Below are 11,018 nucleotides of genomic sequence, written 5' to 3'. Positions count from 1 at the left end.
CCAAGTAACAAGTGATAGTATGAGAGGAAGTGGCCTCATCTTGCATTAGGGGGGTTAAATTGGATATTAGGAAGAATTTCTTCCCCGAAAGGGTTGTCAATCATTGGAACCGTCTGCCCAGGGAAGTGGTAGAGTCACCATCCCTGGAGGTATTTAAAAGACATGTAGATGTGGGGCTTAGGGACATGGTTTAGTGGTGAACTTGGCAGTGCTAGGTTTATGGTTGGACTCAATGATCTTAAAGGTCCTTTCCAACCTAAATAATTCTGTGATTTTATGATTTTATAAAATGTGTTACCTGTTACTGATATCTCCTTCAGTACCAGAGCGGTGGTAAATAATTAACGTGCTGCCAAAAATGTACCAGGATCAATCCTGGATATTGGAAGCCAATTGGTACTAACTTTAGTAGAGAATGGAGTTAATAGACGTGATATATTGGGGAAAAGTCAATATAGCTTATGTAACAGGAAGGTATGACTGGCTATATTCTTTGAAGAATTAGTCGGGCAACTTTACAAAGTGGTGGTCCCTAAATTCACTGCTACCTCTTAAGAAGTAACTGGGAATCATTACAGTGCTTCATAGCTGCCAAAACAATTACAGTGCTAGGAATTATTAGAGAAGGAATCGAGAACCAAATAAAATGTCATTATGTGCTCACATCCAGAATGGTAGTGTACAGTTCTACTTACCCAATCTCAAAAAAAATGCAGTTGAGCAGAGACCATAGCAGTACGGTATTTACCATTGAGGATTGCTTTGGAGGCCAGAGTTACAACAGGTCTCAGGAAGATGTTAGTTTAATGAAGACTATGTCCATTAGTAGCTGTTAAAGTTGGTGGTCTGGACAAAAGCTCCAGCTCAAAATTCTCTGAATTCTGACTGATGAAAGATGAGCGCGTATGCTAGAATATACAAATATATAAAGATACTCTGTTCTTAAACTCTTCTCACAGTGTCTGCAACTGGCTTTATCAAAGAGTGTGTTCTGGGCTGGATGGATATTTGTTCTGATTCGTTATGGCAGTTCTTGTGATCTTCTGTTATATTCTCCATAGTGTTGACCCCAACGATCAGAAGAAGACGGCTTGTTATGACATAGATGTAGAAGTTGAAGACCCATTAAAGGGACAGATGAGCAGTTTTCTTCTCTCAACAGCTAACCAACAGGAGATTACAGCATTGGACAACAAGGTACTAACCCAGGAATAAAGTATTACATGGCATATATGCTCATTGTGTACATTCATGTGGGTTTGGTGTCACACATCAGATAGTAATGTTGTGAGACAGGGACTTCTCAGTTGGATGTGCTTTCAAGGGCTGAATCAGCCACATGCAATAGGAATACAGAGGGGTGAGTGGCATTTGCACTTAGGATTTGATCCAGGGCCTGACACAGTTGTTGAGGTGATAGAAGCAGAGTTTCACAGGTGGTATAATGAGTCCCCTGACATTCAAGAATCACGTGGACTGTTTGACTATAACTTTTTATTGAGAGGTCATGGTATCTTGCTAAATTGCTAAAAGGCAAAAGCTTAGAGAATCTCATGCTCTAGATGTGTTTTGTGCATGCATGGTTGCAGAACAGTCTTCTGCAGTAGGTGCAATTATGGAAAATACATGGCAGAAAAATCACTTGGAACAGTTTGGCAGACTTGTTTTCAGTGTTATTGAAAGAGAATCATGTGCACTTCAAATAATAGTATCTGTCTTACAGCAGTGGTGAGCTCTGCAGGCTGTATTAGGGGTTTGTGTCATGTCCAGCTTTTGGCACATATAAATGGCTGATTTGGCTTGGTTAGGAGTAAACAAAAGTGGCTTCTCAGAGCAAGGGAAGAGGAATTGTAACACCATGGACCAGAGATGATTTATGTGACATACAGTCAGGCCCAGTTTCTGTTTGTTCACCTCTAATACAAACAAATAAGTTAAACCGTGGTCTTCATGCGATTTTAAAGGGAGTTTGCACACTAGCCTTTTCAGTAGGAGAGCTGCTCAGCCGGTTGGTTCCCAGCCTATATAGGTTTGCATGCAGCATGCATAGGATTATTCCATTTCCAGTCCAGCTCACCTTTTCTCATGTCTGTATCACCTCTTTTTTGAGTATTTGCTACAGCAGAGGGCAAGATGTGATTAGTGAAGTTACTGAAGTCACTTCTGTGTAAACAGGCATTGACTGCTGCGTTGTTATCATGTGTACCATTTATTGGTATGCTGCCACAGTCTGCTAGTGGAAACTCAGTGCATGCCAATCGATTTCTCTCCCGCATGGCTACATCATTTTCCCAAATAAGGAATGATTTTAAGTTGGCAGCAGCTCTCTTCTGTAAACGTACCATATAGTTGTGCCTGCACTAGTGGCCTTGATAGCATAGCCAGATCAGGGGAGGATTATTTTCTCCCATGTGCCTGGCCACATTAGCTGTTTTGGATAAATAGATGTATACATTAAACTAAACAAGATAGGTTTACAATCTCAAACTAGAATTTTAGAGGAACAGGGTAGCAAAAGTTTGCTTTTCTGTGTGTGTATGTGCAATTGATTCATTACCTGTCCTCCCATTGATCATATTTGATTTTGTTATCCAGGATGATTATAAGACATTGACTTCTCTTCGGAGTCTTCATTCTTCCCTGCTGGTTAATGCTTATTTCTTTCACAGTGTTTCTGAAGATATGACTCATTTTCTAGAAACCTTCCATACTCCTGATTTCTCATTGTTCACACGCCTCTTCTTTTTGCATCCATTATGACTTTAATAGGCTTTCTCATAAGAAAAAGTCTAGAAGTCATGGCTGTTATGTGAGTTCATTTAACACGGAGTTGATCAGGCAATCACTAGAAATTTTAAGGATCACAGCAGGGTATTGAAGATACAGTGATGATTAACCAGGGGAATAACTGTTTTCTTGCATTGGGCACTGTTTAGAGACATATTTGTATAGCACCTTTCCTGAAAAATCCCAGACTTGGCGGAAAGACTGATTATACACAGGAAATTATTGCATTGTACAATGACATGGCTTAGCTCTTCAGTACTGTATATAGCATGCCATCCATCAGTTCAACGCAAGAACTGAAGGAGAATCCTGTACATACTTGTAGTGCGGAAGTACAAGTGAAACCAGAATTGCAGTAAACTCCATCTTTGAAGGGAAAAAGCCATGGGAACCTGCACAAGTCTGCGGTGTAGAATTGTCACCTTTGTACATTGCAAGAAGTACAAAGATGCTAATGGGGCTGACCTCAGGGTCACTGGAGCATGGAAGGAATTAAGTAACACCTACTTTGTTTTCTTCTGTCAGATTCATGAGACAATTGAATCCATAAATCAGTTAAAAATACAACGTGATTTCATGCTGAGTTTCTCCAAAGATCCCAAAGGATACATCCAAGACCTTCTCCGGTCCCAAAGTAGGGATCTTAAGGTGAGCTAAGGTTTGAAGAAGAATCAGTAGTGGAACCAGAACATAAGAATTTTATCTAAATGTATATAGAGTGTATAGCTAAAACATCCAGGATGGAAAATTAGTGGAAGACAATGAGTGGAAGCCTGCAGTCCTGCAGCAGACAGTATGCAGGAAAGACAGTTTAGGCTGTATTCTACTTCCAGTGGAACAGCGGTGCTTAATGGAGGTTGTAGGTGAATTTGTGGTCGGACAGCAACATAGAAGTGCAGGGCTGTGTTGGTGTACTCTGTAAAATTAAAGCTATATAAAACTCAGCAGGAGCATCCTATAGTACAATAACACAATTTGTGTGTTTTGTAGTTCATAATTTAATCTCTGTTTAAGCAGTAGGCAGATTAAATATCAGCTGCTTTTGAGCTTGGCTTTGAGATACTCAAGAAATGGAACGTTAAGAAGTTCAGTTGTTTGCCAGCAAAAATGAATAATTTGTTCCTCATAGTTTCACATTTGTGTCTTTAACGCGGATGCCTCAAAAACAGTTGTATTAATGAATCCATTAAATTATTTTAATAAAATCATTGTGTCTTTCAAATATAAATGTCTAGTTTGTTAGTCAATAGTCTTCCAAAAATCTACTGTTAAGATTGTGATTATTACTATTTATGTCATATTCAAAAGGGGGCAGGCATCTGAAAGAATGTTTAAATAAAGCAGCCTTTAGCTTGAGGAGCTTACAAACTACGGTGTTGTGGAAGAACAGTTGTTCAGGGTTCTCCTTGACTGACAACCAGTCCCATAAGGGTCTTTTCTATAATGTTCTGCCCTGCTGGCATCAGAATTGTAATTGCACAATACTACTCTGCAAAAAGATGCTAATAATTTTATATTTACCCTTGATTCTGTGATGCTGGAGACTTAGTCGCCAGAATTTTATTTTTTTATAGAATCGTAGAATCGTTTGGGTTGGAAGGGATCTTCAAAGATCATCCACTCCAACTCCCCTGCCATGGGCAGGGACACCTTCCAGCAGACCAGGTTGCTCAAAGCCCCATCCAACCTGGCCTTCAACACTTCCAAGAGTGGGGCATCCACAGCTTCTCTGGGTAACCTGTGCCAGGACCTCACCACCCTCATCGTAAGAAATGTCTTCCTTATTTCTAATCTAAACGTACTGTCTTTTAGTTTAAAACCATTGCCCCTTGTCCTCTCACTACAGGCCTTGGTAAAAAGTCTCTCTCCATCTCTCTTATAAGCCCCCTTTAAGTACTGAAGGACACAGTAAGTTCTGCCTGGAGCCTTCTCTTCTCCAGGCTGAACAACCCCAACTCTTTCATCTTTTCTTCATAGGAGAGGTGCTCCAGCCCTTGGATCAATTTCGCGGCCTCCTTTGAACCCGCTCCAACAGGTCCATGTCCTTCTGGTACTGTGGACCCCAGAGCTGCATGCAGTGCTCCAGCTGGGATCTCACAAGAGCAGAGTAGAGGGGCAGAATGCCCTCCCTCCCTCAACCTACTGGCCCCGCTGCTTTGGATGTAACTCAGGATACAACTGGCTTTCTGGGCTGTGAGCACACATGGCTGGGTCGTATCTAATTTTTTGTCCAGCAGTATCCCCAAATCCTTCTCTGCAGGGCCACTCTCCATTCATTCTTCTATCTGTATCGATACTGAGGATTGACCTGACCCAGGTGATAACATGAGTTGCTCTTCTGTTATGCATTGTAGAAGGCCACTAGTTTAGTCACGCACAGTTGCCTTTGATGAAGCCGCGTTGGCTGTCTCTATCACCCCCCTGCCTTCCATGTGTTCTGACATGTCTTCAAGGAGGATCTGTTTCATAATCTTACTGGGCACAGAGGTGAGGCTGACTGGTCGGTAGTTCCCAGGGTCCTCCTTTTTACCCTTTTTTAAAATGGGTGTGATGTTTCCCCTTTTCCAGTTACTGGGAACTTCACCTGACTGCCATGACTTTTCAAGTATGTTGGAGAGTGGCTTGGTGACTACATCAGCCAGTTCCCTCAGGACCCTGGCATACATTTTGTCAGGTCCCATGGACCTGTGTGTGTTCAGATTCCTCAGATGGTCTCAGACCTGATCTTCTCCTACAATGGGAGGGACTTCTTTCCCCCTTGAGATTCAGGGGCTTGAGAGATGTCGAAAGAGAGATTACTATTGAAAACTGAAGCAAAAAAAGTTGTTAATCAACTTAGCCTTCTCCATATTGCTTGTCACCAGCTCTCCTGTCTTATTTACTGTGGAGGGGTACATTTTCTTTAATCTTCCTTCTCTGGCCAATGTACCTGTAAAAGCCCTTCTTATTATTCTTTGCATTCTTTGCCAAATTCAGCTCCAGCTGTGCCTTAGCTTTCCTGAGACCATCCAGGCAGCATCCCTGTATTCTTCCCAAGATACATGTCCCTGGTTCCGCTGCCTGTGCATTTCCTTCTTGCTTTCTTTGACCAGGAGGTCCTTACTGAGCCATGCCAGTCTCTTGCCTTCCTTGCCCAGTTCCTTGCACACAGGAGTTTAGAGCTCTTTCACTCTAAGTAAAATGGCCTTAAAGAGCTGTCAGCTCTGTTCAGCTCCTTTGTCCCTAAGGGCAGTTTTCCAGGTGATCTCATCCACCAATTCCTTAAACAACTTACTGTGGGTTTTTTTTTTCAAATCTTGCTTTCTTGGCAGTTGCGTAGAGACTGAAAAATCAGCTCAGGATTTTGGCCATTTTGGAATTACTAGGGTTTTCTGTTCCTCACATTGCAATAGAGCTATTTTTCCTTAATGCTTTCCCCATCAGAACTTTTCCTTGAAATCAAGGTAAGAGGTGTTTTGAGGTAAGGGCAACACTGGTATAGAGTTGTGCTTCAATCTGATGTGAATACCTTGACAATTTCAAGCTGTTACCCTGTGTATGGGTAACTACTGAGGTTCTTTGGATACATAGGCTGATGAAATATGCAGCGCTAGGGAACTTCTCCTGGGCACTGGAACTAAACTGTCCATGCTGTTAAATTGTTAGAGATCATGGCACTTAGGCTGGGCAACTACTGGTGTCTAGAATGATTCCTTGGCACAGCTGAGGAGCAGAGGTTAGGAGCTGTTCACAATTGACAGGTTGTATGCAACCATCTTGTTCTGGTAGTAAGCACACATGCCATTCATTGTCCATTTGCTGTGGGCTTAGAGAACAGTCCTGAAACATTTTTAATGTAGTAACGTAGATAAGTTTTGACTCTAGGTAAATCTGAATGTTTCTCTATGTGGTCAAATAGCTATAGTGAAAAATGTTTGGGTTTTTTTTTCACAGGTGATGACTGATGTAGTTGGAAACCCAGAGGAAGAACGCAGAGCTGAATTTTATCATGAGCCGTGGTCTCAAGAGGCCGTGAGCAGATATTTCTACTGCAAGGTATGAAGGAATTATCCACACTACTGGCTTATAAATGAATTTTCCTGCCACTAAACAATTGAATCTGCTGAACTGTACAGTTTTTCTCTTTTTCTTTCAGATCCAGCAGCGCCGGCAGGAACTGGAACAATCTCTGGGAGTGCGCAACACATAAGTACTGCTTACAAGATCCTGTTGGCATCACGACCACCAAACCAGTGGACTTTTCAGTGTTACTTAGCTCACTGTTACACATGGACCTGCTTCCTGACTGGATGAAAATGCACCATCAACACACCAGTCAGAACACCAGCTTTAGAGTGACCCTTGAAAATATTGCCCATGGGGGGATGTCTCAAACCATTCCAGGCCAGAGACAGCGCCATACAAGTGTCAGTGTTAAAGAAGATTAAAGGTTCATTCATCAACATGCATCATTAAGTTTTAGTGGAAAGTTCAGACACTAAACAGCAAATCCTAATGGGCTATGCATAGAATCATGGGTGGTATTGATGGGGGAGGTTGTGATAGGTGTTATAGGAGACTACAGATTTAGAGAAATAAATGCAGTTCTCATCCTATGTTACCTAAGAATCTCGAATAGTAACTTCTCTGCAATTAGACAAGATAGTCTTTTTTATAGCTGTGGAATGCTTTATATTCCTGAATAGAGTTTTTATTCCAGCTGGAGCAGTGCAAAAAGCCATCTCACCATGTGAAAGAACAAACTAGGAGGATTTTCATTCCTGGAATGAAGAGCCCCTCTGGAAGAAAGAAGTATAGTCAGGACATCTCTTCTGCAAACTCTAATAATTCTTTTTTTCCCCTGCAGTGAAAGGTAGACTGAATTATGTATTTTTAGATGAGTATGATCAATGTGCTGTACTGAAAGAAAGAGAATTATCCCCAGGAGGAGAGCTTCTTGGGCATCCTTAATATCAGACGTGTTAGCAAAGCTGAGGTTGAAGCAAGAAATGAGGCATTCTGAGAAAATTAAAGTAAAGGTGCTTTGCTGATACCTGCCTTGAACACAGAAGATACTAACAATAAGCATATATGTAAAATACGAGATTTCTTAAATGTTTCTCTGTGTGCCAGTAGGGATCAGCAGTGAGAAAAACTTCTCTAATTGTTAAATTGGTGCAGATTCCAAGAAGCTTAACTTCATATAATGGGGCAATTTTCTCTTTACTTCAAGATGTTAACAGAGTCCTTGGAATGGTCTCACATTTTGATGATCGGTGAACTGCCTCTTACTATGAATTATTTAGTTCCCCCGTACATGATACGTACTGGTTATATAGGATGCTCTTGAGTTATAAAGCACTATCAGCCTTAAATAGCACAGAGAACGTATCCCTTGGAAACCATCTTCTTTGTAAATGTACGACAGATTCAGACTATGGGAATTTATACCATATTTACTTGGAAGCAGGGATGTCTTAATTAAATCCTTACCTCCTCTCATTTTTTGTAGTGCATAGATTAGTTTGTAATTAATGGCCCAACATGATTTCTAGTCCAAAAAGCAGCTGCCAAAGTATAACTATTTGTCCAGATGACGTGGCAGTCAAAATTCTTTTTTAGGTTACTCCTTTGCATCTCCTTTCTTTCACTTTCTTGGAAAGAGAATCAAATTCACATGTGGTACGGAAGGGAGGCAGCTCTTCTGAATAATGTGTTTTGCTGTAGTATTGTCCTTTTCAGCTATCTTTGCCAATTTCTTTCTTAGTTGAACTTAAAAGTTTCTTCTGTCCAGTCACAGAAGAGATAGTCTTCTCTTCCACCCATTTATTTAATACCTCTGCTTTCACATTAATATCGCCATAGCTTTCACTCTGTCCATTCTGTTCAGAGATGTCTTGGAAAATTTATATTTGATGGCAGTACCGTCATGCAAAACCATTGGTGTGGGAAAAAGCATAGCTGTACCTTTTTGCCTGAGGCCTTTTACCAGTAATGGCTTCGTGTGGAACTTTTTTTGTGTTAAAACCTCTTTTTACAGTAAAACGTGAAATCCTGCAGTCTTTAACTGAGTACAGTGAGGGGCTGTGAGGCTGCCAGACAGTGAATGACTTGAAATCTTACTTACTTTAGAACTCCACTAATTGGACTACAAGCAAGCATTATGAGGGAAAACAGCGGGGGTCATCTGCTACTGTGCTTCCATATTTATTACGCTGCTGTGTCAGTTGTGTGCATGCTGTCCAGTGTATAAAACTCTTTTCTGTATGTGGTGAACAGAGCAGCTACATTCAGGGGATGCAATCAGTCTCCAGGAATAAGAAATGCAGAGAAAGATAGGCAAGGATGTGAGAAGGGCATGGGACTGGGATAGATGCTTGCAGGATGTCTGCCAGGGAATTCTGTTTTTTGAGAACTTTCCCATTGAAGTGGCAAATATTTGTCCAGAGAAATTTCAGTTATGTGCCACAGCTGGCAACATAATAGAGTCCAGCGTGCTTTTAGAATCTCTCTGTAGAATTAATTGGATGGATTTGTTTCCAAGTCTCTTTCAGAGCAACTTAGCGAAACTAATGTGATGTTGCTGCCCAATGTTCCCAACAGCATCACTGGAAGGTGAACCTATGTTAAGCACCAGTGCTATACTGAAGTTTGTGTGTGTGTGTGTGTGTGCGCACATACATGCACATGCATGAATCAGCTGCTGTAGATGGCACTGAAGATGGCAATCCAAAGTCTAAATTCTTACATTCCACTGTCCATATTCCTACTGCACATAAAAAGACTGGTCACCAACAGCGAGTCTTAGGAATAGCTGTCAGGTCTCGTCTCTTTGGTTAAACTGGGGTTTGAGATTTTGATGCTTTTTTCCTGTGTTCAGAAGCAGTTCAGGCCTTTTACTGAAGAGACACAGAGAGAAATTTTGTCCTCTGTTCCAGGAGTGCAGCCAGGAGCTTGCTTATTTGCAAAAAGAGAGAAATTATATTTGAAGAGAAATAATGGAACGATACTGGGAGGAACTGGACCCAATGCTGCTTGGGCATATGAAAATGAAAGGCAGTGGTACTCAACGGGCATGTAATTGTGGCAGATCATGAATGATAAATTCATTTTAAGTTCAGGATGGTTGTCTTTTTGTCTCTATAAAAGATGACAAGAAGATGTTTTGGCGTCTTCAGTTGCTGCCACAGTACAATACAAGCTGTGCGTACTGCAAAAACCATCTGTGCATAGAAGTAGTTAATGTATAGAGGATAATACAGATTGTTAGAGAATATAGCATCAAACTAGTACAGGGTTGAAACAGAATTCTGGAGTACCAATAGGAGGGAAATACATCTTGGAGCTGAAGTGTTAACATGGCAGATTTGAAACACTCTTTTTAGTCCTTTGTGCTGTTGGCCATGAATCAGGATTCAGACCAAGTGTTTCTTAGAAATTAAAGGGAAAACAAATGTTTGATTATGGAATAGAGAGAAGAATACAGCAGTGGAAAAAGAAAGAAAACGATGGAGCAGAGTGCCACTGAAGTGTCAGTAAGACATAGCACGGGATAATGTGCAGAGTACTGTTGGAAATGGCACGGTCCATGTGAGTCGGTGTATTTTGTGTGCACATGTGTATGTATACCTGTAGAGACCGTGTGGGAGAGACCCAGTCTTGACTTCTGTGTAGCCTGGGAAATGGGCGTGCAGGACAGAACCAAATGTTCTGCAAATAATGTTGAGACACATTGTCAAAACATTTTCCGCTGTTACCAACAGGGATTCGGTTGTTTGACTTAGGCAGGGTTGGTAGTTGTAGTGCAGACATTATTTGAGCTGGCAGGTTTTTTACACCACATTGTTTAGAATTTATCCCGTGGAAGCTGAGTGAAAATATTGGTGCATATATCAATATTGATGCATATCCTAGGGCTCTTTATCTTGCCAAAATGCTAGTCAGGTATTGGTGTTTTTTGGCCTGCTTCTGTGTTGAGAACCCTTTTATGGCAGTGCAGAGAGATGAAGGGGTAAAGAAAGCTCTTTTTTTCCTGAAGAAAGAGGTCTCCTTTCTGTAACTGCTCTGTTGTTTAATAGGATGTATCTGTTCTGCCAGATCCTGTATGATAAACACCTTTTCCAATCTCATTGAAGAAAGGAACTCCATTAAAAAAATACACCTGTGGGTTTGTGAGAGTGAGCAAATATGTGTATAAAGGGGAGGGGGGGGGAGAGAGATGCCCCCCTCTACTCTGTAGCCACCGTATCTTC

General features: G+C 41.3%; 1 protein-coding gene across 1 annotated transcript; it reads left to right on the top strand.

Moving 5' to 3' along the window:
• Window positions 1-1,130: 1,130 nt before the first annotated feature.
• On the top strand, window positions 1,131-7,421 carry LOC104166950 (SWI/SNF-related matrix-associated actin-dependent regulator of chromatin subfamily D member 3-like). Its single transcript, XM_009707057.1, has 4 exons — window positions 1,131-1,197; window positions 3,313-3,435; window positions 6,721-6,822; window positions 6,923-7,421. The coding sequence occupies exons 1-4, from the start codon at window positions 1,138-1,140 to the stop codon at window positions 6,974-6,976; spliced, it is 339 nt and encodes a 112-aa protein (XP_009705359.1). The 5' UTR covers window positions 1,131-1,137; the 3' UTR covers window positions 6,977-7,421.
• Window positions 7,422-11,018: the final 3,597 nt, after the last annotated feature.

Source organism: Cariama cristata, unplaced genomic scaffold (assembly GCF_000690535.1).
Source record: "Cariama cristata isolate BGI_N322 unplaced genomic scaffold, ASM69053v1 scaffold15209, whole genome shotgun sequence".
NCBI lineage: Eukaryota > Metazoa > Chordata > Aves > Cariamiformes > Cariamidae > Cariama > Cariama cristata.
This window is presented reverse-complemented; position numbering and strand designations above follow the sequence as displayed.

What these genes read in the sequence shown, in the direction of transcription:
- LOC104166950 (XM_009707057.1), top strand. Translation starts at nt 1,138, where the DNA reads ATGAGCAGTTTTCTTCTCTCAACAGCTAACCAACAGGAGATTACAGCA. An exon ending in TTACAGCATTGGACAACAAG is followed by an intron (nt 1,198 to 3,312) that starts GTACTAACCCAG and finishes TTCTTCTGTCAG; the next exon opens with ATTCATGAGACAATTGAATC. An exon ending in CCCAAAGTAGGGATCTTAAG is followed by an intron (nt 3,436 to 6,720) that starts GTGAGCTAAGGT and finishes TTTTTTTCACAG; the next exon opens with GTGATGACTGATGTAGTTGG.